Source organism: Oncorhynchus gorbuscha, linkage group LG14, assembly GCF_021184085.1.
Source record: "Oncorhynchus gorbuscha isolate QuinsamMale2020 ecotype Even-year linkage group LG14, OgorEven_v1.0, whole genome shotgun sequence".
NCBI classification, from domain to species: Eukaryota; Metazoa; Chordata; class Actinopteri; order Salmoniformes; family Salmonidae; genus Oncorhynchus; species Oncorhynchus gorbuscha.
Genome location: NC_060186.1, coordinates 50,150,089 through 50,167,685, shown reverse-complemented (window position 1 = coordinate 50,167,685; position 17,597 = coordinate 50,150,089). Strand labels below are relative to the sequence as shown.

Sequence of the window (17,597 nt, the reverse complement as noted above, 5' to 3'; positions counted from 1 at the left end):
AAACCTCCTTCCATCAGCAAGGGCATTGAAGATGAAACGTGGCTGGGTCTTTCAGCATGACAATGATCCCAAACACACCGCCCGGGCAACGAAGGAGTGGCTTTGTAAGAGGCATTTCAAGGTCCTGGAGTGGCCTAGCCAGTCTCCAGATCTCAACCCCATAGAAAATCTTTGGAGGGAGTTGAAAGTCCGTGTTGCCCAGCAACAACCCCAAAACATCACTGCTCTAGAGGAGATCTGCATGGAGGAATGGGTCAAAATACCAGCAACAGTGTGTGAAAACCTTGTGAAGACTTACAGAAAACTTGACTTTGTCATTGCCAACAAAGGGTATATAACAAAGTATTGAGATAAACTTTTGTTATTGACCAAATACTTATTTTCCATCATAATTTGCAAATAAATTAATACAAAATCCTACAATGTGATTTACTGGAATTATTTTTCTCATTTTGAAGTGTACCTATGATGAAAATTACAGGCCTCTCTCATCTTTTTAAGTGGGAGAACTTGCACAATTGGTGGCTGACTAAATACTTTTTTGCCCCACTGTATATGACCCCAGTATCGACTTCTCCCAGCAGACAGTGGAATTTAGTCACCAGATGATGAACAATGAAATACTCAACTCTGACATCAAACATGGATTACAAATATACTGAAAGAGATTGCTCTGGGCCTGATATCATGACACATTTAACCTTTGTGTGACTGTTATGCCTTCACTCTGACAGATGGTGGCTTCAATGCAGTGGTCATATACAGGTAGCTCCGTGATAAGTATAGTTTCAGCCCACGACCGCCAATCCTTCTTGGATCTCTGGGCAGCGTCCACTCCCCCTCTCTCTTTGCCACCCCCCCCTCTGCTTGGGCAGATGGTGCCAGGGCTCAGGCGAACGGGAGCTTCGAGGGCCATTATCCATAAATGGAAGAGAAAACATGTAAAAAGTATATGAGTAAAACAACTGCTTGAGGCCGATGCTTTTAAAATACAGGAACTACCCACTGACCCATCTGTCCCACCAGGAAATTCCAATGAGGTTGCATCACAAAAGGCCCTAGACCTTTGCCTTGAACCATCCCCAAAGATCAACACCATAGACCATTAAAAACACCCTCAAGGCATCAGTCAACCTGACAGGAAACAAAGTCTGTTCGATCGATTTTCATATCCTGATTTAATTTAATTTTTTATTGTTCATTGTGGCTAGACATGACACACAAAACTGTCGTTGACATCTAGCAAACCTGGTACATAGAACAACCTTTAGACTGTGGAGACCATAAGCAAGGCAGCAGACAACGCTGTAGCATCCCATGACACAAAGCATATGTTAAGGTTCTGGTGAATTTATGCAAAAGCTGAATATAGACATAAACAAAACACAAGCCTCCAAGAGCAAGGTAATAATAAATCAAGGTCTACTTCACTTCAGTCATCATTAAGGCCAGTTCGGATGTGGTAATTTAAGCATCTACTTCGCTAACAGCATGTAAAATAAAAACTGAAATTCAGCAGTTGTCCTTTTTTCAGCCAACTATTTTTTTCCTACTCATTTCAAAATGACAAACATCTTTTTTTTTGTAGTAATGTAAATAATAGTATCATACTAAAAACCTTCCACTATGACAACTGGATGTACTTTCTGTTGTGTTTGTACTGTGGTGTCTCTCTCCTGTGTAGTACAGTAACCTACTCTTACAGTATGTGTTACAGTAACCTACTCTTACAGCATGCAAAGTTCCTTGGTGCTGTCGCCGCCCTGGAGGCGGGCACTGGGAGTGTTCAGTCAGTCAGATGCAGATGGATCCCGTCCTCCAGAGATCTTCCAGGGGATGCTAGCCTGGTCAGCTGGCTGGGATAAAAGCTCCTTTATGTCCTGTAGTTGCTGAGACGGACACTGGCTCTGTGTGTGAAGGGGCTTCCCAACCAGGTCTGCTGCATCAACCAACCTCTTCTACAGGGGACAAACAAAACACACAAACAAACTAACAGACACCCAATGTGATCCTCATCGCCAGTAGGTCAACCTTTTTGGCTGTGTATATTCATTAGATTTTAAAAAGCAGATTTTTTACCACGGGTAGGTCATGGGACCCACTCTACATTTACCCTTCACGTCTTAACCACATACAGCACAGATGAGACAGGATCACGTAAACATAGTTGACAGCATATTTTCTAACTGCATAGTCCAGCTCAATCCCCTTGGCCTCAAGATTTTGAGTTGCAGTTCATTTTGTAGTGATGTTTTGTTTTAGCTTTAGTAGAAAGACGGTGATTGTCTTTGCACTGACCACACCTTGCGGAGGGCCGAGATTTAGCCCAACCTAACCTCAGGTCCCAGATCAGTCTGTAGTGTGTGTCGTGACACGTCAGCTCCACTCTGAATGTTGGGGCGACCTTTGGCAGCCAATAAATCAGAACAGCAATTTCCTTCAAAAGAGAAACTCTTTATAGGAGGAAAGAATGAAGGTCCAAACTAGTCAGACAGTTGGGCAGACAGACACGACAGAGGCTTGTTTGGAGGGAGACTGCTGAGAGTAGTGGGTGACAGAGTTAAAGATACACAAAAAGCTGCATAGGGATTCCACGATCAATTCAGTGTTCTGCCCCAAAAAGCCCACCTTCCTTGTCAAGTAAAACCCCTCAACTGCCCGTTTGGCTCCTGGGCTGGCTGACTGCCTGAGTTCTTGCCTGGGCTGGTTAGGGTCCAGTGCCGCCTGGGGGAATTGACTGTGGTCACTTGCTGCTGGCGCTGGTGTCGGTGGTGGTAGTGTTGACAGTGTTACTGTTGAGGTTGTCTGAGGGCCGCGCCAGGTCAGATGACGCGGCCCCGTTGTGCTGAGTCTCATCCATGTACTGCTGCACGGCCCGCAGCACGGCGTCCTCCACCAGCCTCTTACTCAGGCTCACCAGCTCCTCATCGTCAGGCTCCGGACCCCTCTTCACACCTACACATACATAATGACAGCACAACAGCAAGCGTCACTACTACACCCGGTCACTACTCACACCATGCAGCCTAGTAGCTCTGAGCTACATGATTGTTACCCTATTCCAGCTCAGTGTCAAGTTCTGTCAACACAACAGCCCCTTGGTTAAAGGCTCTTCAAGCCTCAAAGCTCAGTGATGGTAAGCTCATACAGTGTCAATTAAGTACATTCCCAGAGGAGTACAATTCACATTTTGAGCACTTAAGTGATTAAGGTAAGCTATGAATTTACTGTGGCTATAGTTTTATATGTTGTGCCTGCAGTAGAGTTCTCTTGTTAGCTACTGTATCAGTGACAGTCTGCCAGTATTAAAGTATGTTCGAGTTGGAGGGTGCATTAGAGTGACAGGGGGATTTGGCATTAACAGTGAGAACACTGAGGAGCCGAGGCTAAAAACAAGACAAACACTGGTGTCATCCTTTCACACTCTCGTTCCAGTATGGTTTAGAGTCAAACAGTCTGCTAGTTACACAAGAACATGTCAAAAGGAGGAAGTCCGGGAGTGTACAGTGCTTTAAATGAAATGGTGCTTTGGGACTCAGAGAGCCCACTGAGAGACAGAGACACACGTACTTGTCCGAGCAGCCCGGGGCCCGCTCTGAAAAAGATCTGCAAGACAAACAATAGCCGTTTAGCAACAGAACAGTACTTCAACACAAATGAGACTCCATTTTCCCACAATCAGGGGCGGTTGTGCGGCGATTAGCCTATTCTTTATTTTGATTGGCCATACAAATTTTTGATTGACTGAGAGCATACCTTGATTGCAGTGCTGAATGATAGGTTTGGTGAATTTCAACACTCAGTGATTTAGGAATCTCACATATTTTGATTTCTGTGGTGTTTTATGGTCTCGTACTCAGAGGACCACTGCGTTGCAGAATGAAGTAGTCAGATTAAGAAAGGTTCATCAGTGTTAAGTGTATTTATCTAAGGGATGAGTCTCTCTCCAAAGACATTTAATGAATACTTACAGCAGAGGGGGAGAAATAAATAGCTTTCTTCACACGGCAAAGTAATGACCTTTATTCTACCTTACATTATGCAGATTAGAATGAAGCGTGTGCTGCGATACGAGTGACACATGGAGAAGTTGGTTATCAGAAGTGTGAAGCAAAACATGTCAACTCAATCAAGGCAAGAGTGCACTTTGTACCATGGAAGTCCACAGAACACACTGTGAGAGAGTGTGCAGTACATAGAAGGGCGTGCATACATCCACGGAACTAGATACTAGTAATTCTATTTCTATGTCTGCATTTGCCACGTGAAGAGGGGGGAAACTCACAGAGGAGACAGACCCCTTATGGGTTGACAGACGCCAAACCTGAACATCGTAGACTAGAGAGACTCTCTATCTCGCTCTCTCCCACTCTCACGCGAACAGTGAGCAGCGTGAAGGTAAACTCTAGTCCATTAGTTAGTGCTGTGGCTCAGAGAGAACTTTATGAGAGCACTAAACGCTACATCCACACCGGTAATAATGCAGGAGAGATCAGGCTGACAGATTAAGAGCTAGCCAGCAGGGTGCACCTGAGAGACAAGGCAAAGTGGTTCACCTTTTTGTATTGGACTGAGAAAAGGGAAGCCAAAACCCAGACTAGCATACGTAGTAGTCAAGGCGATAGCATTAGAATGATTTTGAGAGTATTAAACTATGCAAGTATCGAACAGCAGTCTCTCTCTCCGCCTCTACTCCACTCCTGTGCCCAGACATTTCATCAGACGTGTTATCAAATGGGGCGACAGGTAGCTGGTTCTAATCCCCGAGCCGACTAGGGGGGAAAAATCTGACGATGTGCCCTTGAGCAAGGCACTTGACAGTAATTGCTCTTGTACTTCGCTCTGGATAAAAGTGTCTGCTAAGTGACTAAAATGTAAATGTGTGTGGTTTTCCTCCACCCCTGGTAGGGGGAGTGGTGCGGTGGAGTCTGCTTGGAGGTATTTCCTGAGGAAACGGCAGCTCCATTAGGGAGATCCTGAGAGAGCTCCTCCTAAACCACCAGGTCATCTGAGGGAAATGAGGCGAGGAAGGATCTTTTTAGCTCTGCTCGCTCTCTGCTGTGTACACACACACACACACACACACACACACACACACACACACACACACACACACACACACACACACACACACACACACACACACACACACACACACACACACACACACACACACACACACACCTCATCAACCAGCACACTAGATTGAATCTATCTCATGGATAATGGATAAGCCACATTCCAAAACAAAAATGAGTATTCACAACACAGCAACTAGGATATTCTCCAACAAGATAAAGTGATGCATCAAATGAGCCCGTACAGTGGGTGTTTGAGGAGCCTAGTGCTTCTGGACCTTCTGCAGTCATATATCACAGGGCGCTTGTCTCTCCGTCACTATAGGGACCTAGTGCTGGTGGCCTGACAAGGTTGCCATTGGGTCCCAGCTTCAATCTGTCCTTGGACGGGGTTAGAATAGGCCGTGTGTATGTGTTTTTCCATGACTGTGCACTGCGTGTGTGTCTGTGTGCATGCACATGTGGCTGCATAAAAGCAGACCGACAGGAGTGCAGACAGGCAGCAACAACACAGCGCGCTCTGCCAGTCATGTATCTTACTCATCAGACACACAAGCAGGAATGTGCTACACACCTCAGGCTGACATGATGCCATAGCAAGAGAACAATCAAGTGGTCTCTTCCAATATGGATACAGATCACAATGAAGCCTCTGCTTGAATCAGCAAACCTAACGAGCACTGTATGTGTCTGAGTGTGTTCTGAGGCCCTCACCCGTCTTTTCTAACTACACTGGGAATACCAGGCAGACAGGTCGGCTGTAGCTGGTTACAACTACCCGCCCCGCCCCCCTTCCCCCTCCACTCCACCATGCTGCCTTTTAAAATTTCAAAGCTATTATTTAGCTCTGTTGGGGTTGTCAGATGCTCATGGCTCACAGTTTGTGCCCGTGGAAGAACAGACGGTCTCCCTTTTCCGTGGAAAACACAGACACCCTTTCACAGTATTCACACGGCCAGCCAGCGGCCAAACAAGGACACGCTCCTCGCACCCAGCTGGGCTCACGAGGCGCGGTGACAACACAATCACATCACCCAATGAGCATCTGACCTCTCATGACAAACCTCTTCACCCTTCTCTTTCTTCCCCTCCCTCCCTTCCTCCCCACCCCTCTAGTTTCCCTCTCACTCCTACTCGCTCTCTCTCTTTCCCTCCACCAAGCTAGAATTAAAAGTAGGGCAAACATGCTCTCAGAAAAAGGCAGCTCACTGATTGCAGTGTTTCAACAGAGAAAGTCCCCCATCGAGTTGGAGACAGAGAAACAATGCAGAGAGAAAATCCTGCCAAATTAAACAAGACTAGCTTTGCCAGACTGGCAAGAGCTTTGGACGGATTTATAATAGAGAAATGAAAAATAAATTGTTTGGCAGCATGGGAGCTTCCAGTGCTGAATTGCCAATTGTTGGAGAGGCTGTTGGCACATAGCAGCTCCAGAAAAAGACACAGGCACTTTGACAGACAGCCCCAAGTTCAGATATCAGTACACCGGTGACAGAGATAGGAGCACGCACGTTTATGGCATCTGCACGTCGTTTATAGTGGACTATAAACTCTTCCGCAATGCCAAGATAAGACCTAAGGTGCAAATACAAATACACACACAAAAGCACATACTTACACACACACACACACACACACACACACACACACACACACACACACACACACACACACACACACACACACACACACACACACACACACACACACACACACACACACACACACACACACACACACACACACACACACACACACACACACACACACCCGGATACAAACACACATTCTCACAGAGACATACAGTAAAATGATAAGCCCCTTTCTTTCTCCCATAGATCTGAGTCCTAGCCACAAGCAAACCAGAAGACAGAAATACCACCCACACCCAAGGACTTACGGATCTTCTCCTCTGCTCGGGAGAAGGGAAAGCAACACAACTGCCCCATAGCCGCACTGCTCCTCTGCCCCCTGTCTCTCTCTGTCTTTATCCTCTCTCTATCACGCTCTGCTCTACCCCACTGCAAACAGATGAGTAGTAAAATCCAACACAGCTTCCACACTGCCTGAGATGGAGTGAGTGAATGAGGGAGTCAACTGAGAGGCTGAAGGCTGCGTTCACTCTGTGACAAAGAGGGGAGGGGTGTGTGAGTGTGTGGAAAGGGAGGGGGTTACTCAAGCTCCACCCTCTTCCCTTTCGCTGCCTTGGATAACTGCTTTGGAATGGCCGGCAGCTGACTGCCACAGTTGTGTGTTCTGCTGTGAGTGTGTGTGTGGGTGTGTATATATGTGCGTGGTCTCCAAAATATGTGCCAGTTTTGATTATAGCTACAACTGTCCCAGCTCCCCGGTTAGGCAACTTAGGATGACCAGTGGGAGACAGAGATTTTCATTTTAATACCACGCTCAAGACAGCCGGCATTGAAACAGGAAGTAATGGTGGAAGTGGTTGTATCATCAACGATGCACTATCACACAGTTGGGAAGTCCAGGTTGGAGGATTGTCCTTGTAGGAAGACTCCATTGGTGAGTTGTGTTGAAGTGGTGCAAAGTTCTTCTGACCGGTTGTCTCTCTGCATCTCCTTGTTCAACTAAAGCACCGACTGTGTTGGGGGGTTTGAGATCCTCACCAAGTACAGCCTGTGATTGGGGTGACCAGGTCACATGACTCTAGCCAGGGAAGAGTGTTCTGGAAGGACCCGAAAGTTTGCGTCGAAAGTTTGCGTCGAACTCCCAGGACCAGAGAGAGGGTTTTCAACAAGACCAAGGTTACTCACCTCGCCAGCTACTCGGCATTCCACACAAAGGCTAATAATTCAAAGCTGTGTAGGCACTATGACTGTCACTCACAGCTGGCAAATTCTGTTTCCATTTAATGAGTTAACCTACAGGTCAAAAAGATACAATAAAAATCAATCAGATCTGAGATGAAAATGTCGACCCGCAACAGAATGCAGTAAGTGAAAATCCAATCCTCCTTTTTTACAATTCAATATTTGAACAATGGTAATTGCCTTTAGAGAGCAGCTTTCTACTGAGAATAGAAAAACGACATTAGGCAGAGGGCCAGGGCATACAGAGCCTATAGAAAGTCTACACCCCCCTTGGATCTCTTCACATTTTATTGTGTTACAATGCGACATTAAAAAGGATTTGTCATTTTTTGTCAACGAACCACACAAAATAATATGTTATGTCAAATTGGAAGAAAAGCTATATATTAAAAAAAAATGTTTTAATTAAAAATAACACTTTAGTTAAGTATTCCCCTCCCTGAGTTAATATATGTTAGAAACATCTTTGGCAGCGATTACAATTGCACACCTGTATTGGGCATTATTCCCACGATTCTTTTCAAAATTCCCCAACCTCTGTAAAAGGTGTGGGGATCATAGCTAGACAGCCATTTTTAAGTCTTGCCATAGATTTTCAAGCAGATTTCAGTCACAACTGTAACTTGGCCACTCAGGAACATTCACCGACTTCTCGCTAAGAAACTCCAGTGTAGATTTGGCTTTGTGTCATATGTCATTGTCCTGCTGAAAATGTGAATTCCTCTTCCAGAATCTGGTGTAAAGCAGACTGAAGCATGTTTTCCGCTAGGATTTTGCCGGTGCTTAGCTCCATCCCCTTTCTTTTCATCCTGAAAAACTCCCCAGTCTTTGCCAATGTCAAGCATACCCATACCATGATGCAGCCGACACCATGCCTGAAAATAAGGAGGCAGTTATTTCAGTGATGTGTTGTGTTTGGATTTGTACCAAACATAAGGCTTTGCATTTAGGCCAAAAAGTGTCTTCCTTTGCCATGTTTCTTTCCTTCTGTATTACTTTAGTGCCTTGTTGCATACACATGCATGTTATGGAATATTCTGTATATTTGTATTCTTCTTTTGTAGAGTCACTACAATGTTGATCCATCCTCAGTTTTCTCCCATCACAGCCATTGAACTCTGTAGCTGTTTTAAAATCACCAATGGCCTCATGGTGACATCCTTAAGCAGTCTCTTTCCTGTCCTGCAGCTCAGTTCAGAAGGACGACTGCATCTTTGATGTGTTGGGGTGGTTTAATACATCATCCACAGCATAATTATTGACCATGCTCAATGTCTGATTTGTTATTGGTACCCACCCATCTACCAAACACATACCTTCTTTTCTTTTTACGAGGCTTTCAAAAAGCTCCCAGCTCTTTGAAGTTGAATCTATTCTTGAAATTCAATATTTGACTGAGGGACCTTACAGATGTAGTATGTATGGGGGACAGAGGAAGGGGTAGTCCTTCAAAAATTCATGTCGACCCCTATTATTTCACACCGAGTGAGTCCATAAAACTTGTGATTTGTTAAACCAAGTTTTACTTCTGAACTAATGTAGGCTTGCCTAAACAAATGGGGCGAATAGTTACTATATTTGAGACATTAGATGTGTATTAATTCGTAAACATTTGTAGAATTTTCTTTTCACATTCACATTATGGGATATTTTGTGTAGATCAAAAAGTGGAATAAATGAAATCGATTTCAATCCCATTTTGTAACGCAACAAAATGTGAAAACAGTATAGGCCTAGCTAGAGTCAATGATATGAATAAACACCATCTCATCTCCGATGACTCCTTCACTATTAGGGAGTGGAAAAATGTGTAGAGTGAGTCAACGCAGTCTAAAAGCCGAACTGCCAGAGAAACCCTGACTACTAGTGATGCGCGGGTTGACTTATAGCCCACAGCCCCCACGGTTATATCCGCGGGCCGGGTGGGTTTAGGGTCATGACATATTGAGTGATGAAGGGTGGGTGGGTGGATTAAATAAAGAGAAAATACACTTATGGATTTAAATAAAATGTATCATCATTCTTGTGGAATTTATATCTATCTGCCATGAGTGCGTAAGCCTAAGCTTTAGGGCCTAACTGTATGCGCGCCACATAGCCGACATGCCAATCGCCAAATGCTTTTGTGGACAATGTCGGAGTTTAATTCAATAAAGAGAAAAGCTGTGAAAAGGAGAGTTGAAAATAAAGGGAAGATCCAGAAAAGCCACTTCAGATTTGGTGAAGAGGTAAAAGAGGATGAGGGCAGTGCCGGCTTTGTTATGTGCGATGATTGTGAGGCGCTATAGAAGTTCGACAGTCACAAGACGGGGAGGGGGCGTCAAGTAGACTGTAGCCTACTGTTCAGATGGGTTAAATGGAAACTCTGACTCTAGGTCTATAAACCTCTCAAGTAGCCTTAATATTAATGATTTTAAATAAAATAATATGCTATTGGTCACATGCACCGAATACAACTGGTGTACACTTCACCGTGCTTACTTACGAGCCCATTCCCAACAATGCAGAGTTAAAAAGTAAGAACAATATTTGCTAAATAAAAAAGGAAATAGTAACACAATAAAATAACAATAACGAGGCTGTATACAAGGAGAACCAGTAACAAGTCAATGTGCAGGGGTACGAGGTGAGGTAACACAGGTGGGGTACGAGGTGAGGTTGAACCGATTAATAAGAATGGCCGATTAATTAGGGGCGATTTCAGGTTTTCATAACATTTGGAAAACAGTATTTTTGGGCGGCAATTTTTTTTTATACACCTTTATTGAATCTTTATTTAACTAGGCAAGTCAGTTATGAACACATTCTTATTTTCAATGACGGCCTAGGAACGGTGGGTTAACTGCCTTGTTCAGGGGCTGAATGACAGATTTTCACATTGTCAGCTCGGGGGATCCAATCTTGCAACCTTACAGTTAACCAGTCCAATGCAATAACGACCTTTCTCTCTTTCGTTGCACTCCACAATGAGACTGTTACGCGAATGCAGTAAGACAAGGTAAATTGCTAGCTAGCATTAAACTTATCTTATAAAAAAAACAATCAATCATAATCACAAGTTAACTACACATGGTTGATGATATTACTAGATATTATCTAGCGTGTCCTGGTTGCATATAATCTGACTGAGCATACAAGCATCTAAGTATCTGACTGAGCGGTGGTAGGCAGAAGCAGGCACGTAAACATTCATTCTAACAGCACTTTCGCGTGTTTTGCCAGCAGCTCTTTGTTGTGTGTCAAGCATTGCGCTGTTTATGACTTGAAGCCTATCAACTCCCGAGATGAGGCTGGTGTAACCGAAGTGAAATGGCTAGCTAGTTAGCGCATGTTAATAGCGTTTCAGGAGCGAGGAGAGGGACGGAAGCTATACTGTTACACTGGCAATACTAAAGTGCCTATAAGAACATCTAATAGTCAAAGGTTAATGAAATACAAATGGTATAGAGGGAAATAGTCCTATAATTCCTATAATAACTACAACCTAAAACTTCTTACCTGGGAATATTTAAGACTCATGTTAAAAGGAACCACCAGCTTTCATATGTTCTCAAGTTCTGAGCAAGGAACTGAAACGTTACCTTTCTTACGTAGCACATACTGCACTTTTAATTTCTTCTCCAAAACTTTGATTTAGCATTATTTTAACCAAATTGAACATGTTTTTTATTATTTACTTGAGGCTAAATTGATTTTATTGATGTATTATATTAATTTAAAATAAGTGTTCATTCAGTATTGTTGCAATTGTCATTATTGCAAATAAGAAAATGTTTTAAAAAATTGGCCGATTAATCGCTATCGGCTTTTTTTGGGGGGGTCCTCCAATAATCAGTATCGGCGTTGAAAAATCATAATCGGTCGACCTCTAGTATGTACATGTAGGTAGGGTTAGAAGTGACTAGGCAATCAGGATATACTGTATACTAAGAGTGTGTGTGTGTGTGGCATCAATATGCATGTGTGTGAGCATGTATGTAGGAGTGTGTGTGTGTGTGTGTGTGTGTGTGTGTGTGTGTGTGTGTGTGTGTGTGTGTGTGTGTGTGTGTGTGTGTGTGTGTGTGTGTGTGTGTGTGTGTGTGTGTGTGTGTGTGTGTGTGGGAGTGCCAGTGTAGTATGTGTGAGTTTGCATAGAGTTTTTCTTTCTTTCTTTGAGAGGATCTTGAGAGAATGTGCAATTAGGAATTAGTAAAGTTGCTATGTTTAGCAGTATCATAAGAGCTGATTTTATTTCAACCACATAAAATATGCATTCATGCCAAACTGAAATCTTAACATTTTGGGTCGTTTTTACAGCTTTCTATTTTCTTACAACTGGTCAAACTGATGTCATTTATTACATTTTTACAGAAAACATTTCCTGTTTTAAAAAACAAAATGTATTACATTTCTTAATGGTCCCTAAATGTCTTTGCTCCGCGAAAGAAGCAGAGACGACAGAGAAAAATGTAACGACGTCAACTACAGTAGATTGAAGCATTCGTTCTATCGATTTATGACATTCTGGTGAGAAAGGGTTTTTATTTTGTCTTCTTATGACAAAAGAGAAGTTGAATGTATCTAATTATAGACAAGTTGACTAACAAATAGCTGACCAAAATGTTGGATATTCTAGGCAGAAACCTATCTAAATTGGGGCCTTGTAGCAGCCCACTCGTAAGGACAAAGATTCAGCAGGAGGCAGGCAGGTCGAGTTGTAAATGGTGGTTGAATTTATTTACACAGTGATGAATTTACAAATACAATATTCACATCCCTATTAAAATTTAGTCAAGTATTCATCCACTTTTTTTATGGCAAGCCTTAATAAGTTACATGGGTTCATTCTGTGTTCAATAGTTGTTAACAGTTTTTAATGATTACCCCATCTCTGTACCCCACACATACGATTATCTGTAAGGTCCCTCAATCGAGTAGTGAATATCAAGCACAGATTCAACCACAAAGACCAGGGAGGTTTTTCCAATGCCTCGCAAATGTTTTTAAATTATACATTTAACTAGGCAAGTCAGTTAAGAACAAATTCTTATTTACAATGATGGCCTACACCGGCAAAACCCAAACGACGCAAGGGCCAATTGTACGCCGCCCTATGGGACTCCCAATCACGGCTGGTTGTGATACTGCCTGGAATAAAACCAGGGTGTCTGTGGTGATGCCTCTAGCACTGTGATGCAGTGCCTTAGATCACTGCACCCCTCAGGAACCCCAAAGGGCACTGATTTGGTATTTAAAAAGCATACGCTGAATATCCCTTTGAGCATGGTGAAGTCATTCATTAGGCTTTGGAGGGTGTATCAACACACCCAGTCACTAAAGAGCTATTGACATCCTTCCTAACGCAGTTAGAGAGGAAGGACACTGCTCAGGGATTTCATCACGAGGCCGAGACAGTTACAGAGTTCAACGGTTGTGATAGGAGAAAAATGAGGATGGATCACCCTTGCAGAGTCATGTGAAATACATAGATTAGAGACTAATCTAATTTTGTAAACAATTTCATCAATGATGACCACTTCATTATTAGTTTGGCTGCTATGCAAAAAATGTGACGACAACATTAAATGGTCAATAAAGAAGTGAAATATGGAGCCAAACTACCAGAGAACTGACTACATCTCCATGTTAGAGCAGTAGAGTGGAAAGACAGCCAGGATCATTCAGATGATGAAGTGAGGCTAGACAGAGCATGTTTATGTTATGACCCAGTTGGCACACACTGCTCTGCTCTGACCCCACTGGCCCAGGTCCTCCTCTCACCCACTCTACACTATCACCACCTCTCACCCACCTTCCAAGGCACACCAGACAGCAGCGTTTGTGAAATACTATGCCAGGGTGACTACTGTCCTCTCCTCTACTTAACCCTCGAAATACGAGATTCAATTAGCAGCTACCTCTGGGCTGTTGTTATTCAAAGCTGCTGTGGCAGACTTTGGCCAGACTGGATGAATTGGTAGGGCATGAACGTATGCATGCACACATCTTGGTGTGCAGAAAGACTATGAACTAGATGTACCAGGCAACATTCCTGTTGCTCTCCTAACCTTGGCCGTGACAGCGTGACGCCTGCTTAGAGCTCAATGACATAGAACTGCTCTCTGGACGTCGGCACTGTTAGATGTCAGATAGACAGACCAACATAATGCATGCTGGCTGTCTGTCTGTCGACCTTGTCTAGATGACTGTGCTGATATCAGACAAAGCTCTGTTATTGTTTTCGGGTAATAAACACTGATAACATCAGAGCTCTTTTCACCTCCCTGACCAAGGCCCATCTCCCACAACTGCTCAGTTTGGCTGGGCGGTCAGCTCTTGGAAGAGCCTTGGTGATTACAAACTTCTTCCATTTAGGAATGATGGAGGCCACTGTGTTCTTGGGGACCTTCAATGCTGTAGACTTTTTTTGGTACCCTTCCCCAGATCTGTGCCTAAACACAATCCTGTCTCGAACCTCTACAGACAATTCTATCAACCTCATAGCTTGGTTTTTGCTCTGACACGCACTGTCAAATGTGGAACCTTACATAGACAGGTGTGTGCCTTTCCGAATCATGTCCAATCAATAGAATTTACCTCAGGTGGACTCGGGTTGTAGAAACATCAAGGATGATCATTGGAAACAGGATGCACCCAAGTGCAAAGGGTCTGAATACTTAAATAAGATGTTTTATTTTTAATCAATTTGATACAATTACGAAAAAACGGTTTTCACCTCGTCATTATGGGGTATTGTGTGTTTTTTTAATAAACACATTTTAAAATAAGGCTGTAATGTAACAAAATGTGGAAAAAAGGAAGGGGTCTTTATACTCTCCGAATGCACTGTATGTATATACAGTTGAAGTCGGAAGTTTACATACACTTAGGTTGGAGTCATTAAAACTTGTTTTTCAAAAATTCCACAAATTTTTATGTCCAAGTCGGTTAGGACATCTACTTTGTGCATGACACAAGTAATTTTTCCAACAATTGTTTACAGACAGATTATTTTACTAAATCACAATTCCAGTGGGTCAGAAGTTCACATACACTAAGTTGACTATGCCATTAAAAAAGCTTGAAAATATGTTCCTGGTTCGAGCCCAGGTAGGGGCGAGGAGAGGGACGGAAGCAATACTTTTACACTGGCAATACTAAAGTGCCTATAAGAACATCCATTAGTCATAGGTATATGAAATACAAATGTTATAGAGAGAAATAGTTCTATAATTCCTATAATAACTACAACCTAAAACTTCTTCAATGACCTGGGAATATTGAAGACTCATGTTAAAAGGAACCACCAGCTTTCATATGTTCTCATGTTCTGAGCAAGGAACTGAAACGTTAGCTTTCTTACATGGCACATATTGCACTTTTACTTTCTTCTCCAACACTTTGTTTTTGCATTATTTAAACCAAATTGAACATGTTTCATTATTTACATGAGGCTAAATTTTTAAATATATATAAATAAATAAAACGGCCAATTAATCGGTATCAGCTTTTTTTGGTCCTCCAATAATTGGTATTGGCGTTGAAAAATCATCATCGTTCGAACTCTACACTGTATACAAAAGTATGTTGACACCCCTTCACATCAGTTTCTGACAGGTGTATGAAATCGAGCACAGCCATGCAATCTCCATAGACAAACATTGACAGTAGAATACCCTTACTGAAGAGCTCAGTGACTTTCAACGTGGCACTGTCATAGGATGCCACCTTTCCGACAAGTTGGTGTGTCAAATTTCTGTCCTGCTAGAGCTGCCGTTTCCATGGCCGAGCAGCCACACACAAGCCTAAGATCACCATGCGCAATGCCAAGTGCCGGTGGAAAACTCGCCTCCCTGCGGACCTGGCATCCTTTCACTCCCTCCTCTCTACATTTTCCTCCTCTGTCTCTGCTGCTAAAGCCACTTTCTACCACTCTAAATTCCAAGCATCTGCCTCTAACCCTAGGAAGCTCTTTGCCACCTTCTCCTCCCTCCTGAATCCCCCCCCCCCCTCTCTGCAGATGACTTCGTCAACCATTTTGAAAAGAAGGTCGACGACATCCGATCCTCGTTTGCTAAGTCAAACGACACCGCTGGTTCTGCTCACACTGCCCTACCCTGTGCTCTGACCTCTTTCCTCTTTCGCCCCTCTCTCTCCAGACGAAATATCGCGTCTTGTGATGGCCGGCCGCCCAACAACCTGCCCGCTTGACCCTATCCCCTCCTCTCTTCTCCAGACCATTTCCGGAGACCTTCTCCCTTACCTCACCTCGCTCATCAACTCATCCCTGACCGCTGGCTACGTCCCTTCAGTCTTCAAGAGAGCGAGAGTTGCACCCCTTCTGAAAAAACCTACACTCGATCCCTCCGATGTCAACAATTACAGACCAGTATCCCTTCTTTCTTTTCTCTCCAAAACTCTTGAACGTGCCGTCCTTGGCCAGCTCTCCCGCTATCTCTCTCTGAATGACCTTCTTGATCCAAATCAGTCAGGTTTCAAGACTAGTCATTCAACTGAGACTGCTCTCCTCTGTATCACGGAGGCGCTCCGCACTGCTAAAGCTAACTCTCTCTCCTCTGCTCTCATCCTTCTAGATCTATCGGCTGCCTTCGATACTGTGAACCATCAGATCCTCCTCTCCACCCTCTCCGAGTTGGGCATCTCCGGCGCGGCCCACGCTTGGATTGCGTCCTACCTGACAGGTCGCTCCTACCAGGTGGCGTGGCGAGAATCTGTCTCCTCACCACGCGCTCTCACCACTGGTGTCCCCCAGGGCTCTGTTCTAGGCCCTCTCCTATTCTCGCTATACACCAAGTCACTTGGCTCTGTCATAACCTCACATGGTCTCTCCTATCATTGCTATGCAGACGACACACAATTAATCTTCTCCTTTCCCCCTTCTGATGACCAGGTGGCGAATCGCATCTCTGCATGTCTGGCAGACATATCAGTGTGGATGACGGACCACCACCTCAAGCTGAACCTCGGCAAGACGGAGCTGCTCTTCCTCCCGGGGAAGGACTGCCCGTTCCATGATCTCGCCATCACGGTTGACAACTCCATTGTGTCCTCCTCCCAGAGCGCTAAGAACCTTGGCGTGATCCTGGACAACACCCTGTCGTTCTCAACCAACATCAAGGCGGTGGCCCGTTCCTGTAGGTTCATGCTCTACAACATCCGCAGAGTTCGACCCTGCCTCACACAGGAAGCGGCGCAGGTCCTAATCCAGGCACTTGTCATCTCCCGTCTGGATTACTGCAACTCGCTGTTGGCTGGGCTCCCTGCCTGTGCCATTAAACCCCTTCAACTCATCCAGAACGCCGCAGCCCGTCTGGTGTTCAACCTTCCCAAGTTCTCTCACGTCACCCCGCTCCTCCGTTCCCTCCACTGGCTTCCAGTTGAAGCTCGCATCCGCTACAAGACCATGGTGCTTGCCTACGGAGCTGTGAGGGGAACAGCACCTCAGTACCTCCAGGCTCTGATCAGGCCCTACACCCAAACAAGGGCACTGCGTTCATCCACCTCTGGCCTGCTCGCCTCCCTACCACTGAGGAAGTACAGCTCCCGCTCAGCCCAGTCAAAGCTGTTCGCTGCTCTGGCCCCCCCAATGGTGGAACAAACTCCCTCACGACGCCAGGACAGCGGAGTCAATCACCACCTTCCGGAGACACCTGAAACCCCACCTCTTTAAGGAATACCTAGGATA

At 44.4% G+C, this 17,597-nt stretch overlaps 1 protein-coding gene across 7 annotated transcripts in view; it reads right to left on the bottom strand.

The window, feature by feature from the left end:
- Nucleotides 1-710: 710 nt before the first annotated feature.
- Nucleotides 711-17,597, bottom strand: part of LOC123995044 (A-kinase anchor protein 7-like) — a 56,069-nt gene continuing 39,182 nt past the window's right edge. For 5 of the 7 annotated variants that reach the window (XM_046298311.1, XM_046298312.1, XM_046298313.1 and 2 more), the window contains 2 exons: nucleotides 3,571-3,606; nucleotides 1,174-2,955 (listed from right to left, as the gene is read on the bottom strand). In XM_046298311.1, the coding sequence (XP_046154267.1) occupies nucleotides 2,744-2,955; nucleotides 3,571-3,606 (248 nt within the window). In that variant the 3' untranslated portion in view covers nucleotides 1,174-2,743. Of the gene's footprint in view, nucleotides 904-1,173; nucleotides 2,956-3,570; nucleotides 3,607-17,597 lie in introns of those variants that run through there. The other 2 variants (XR_006831773.1, XM_046298309.1) reach the window with 2 other exon arrangements.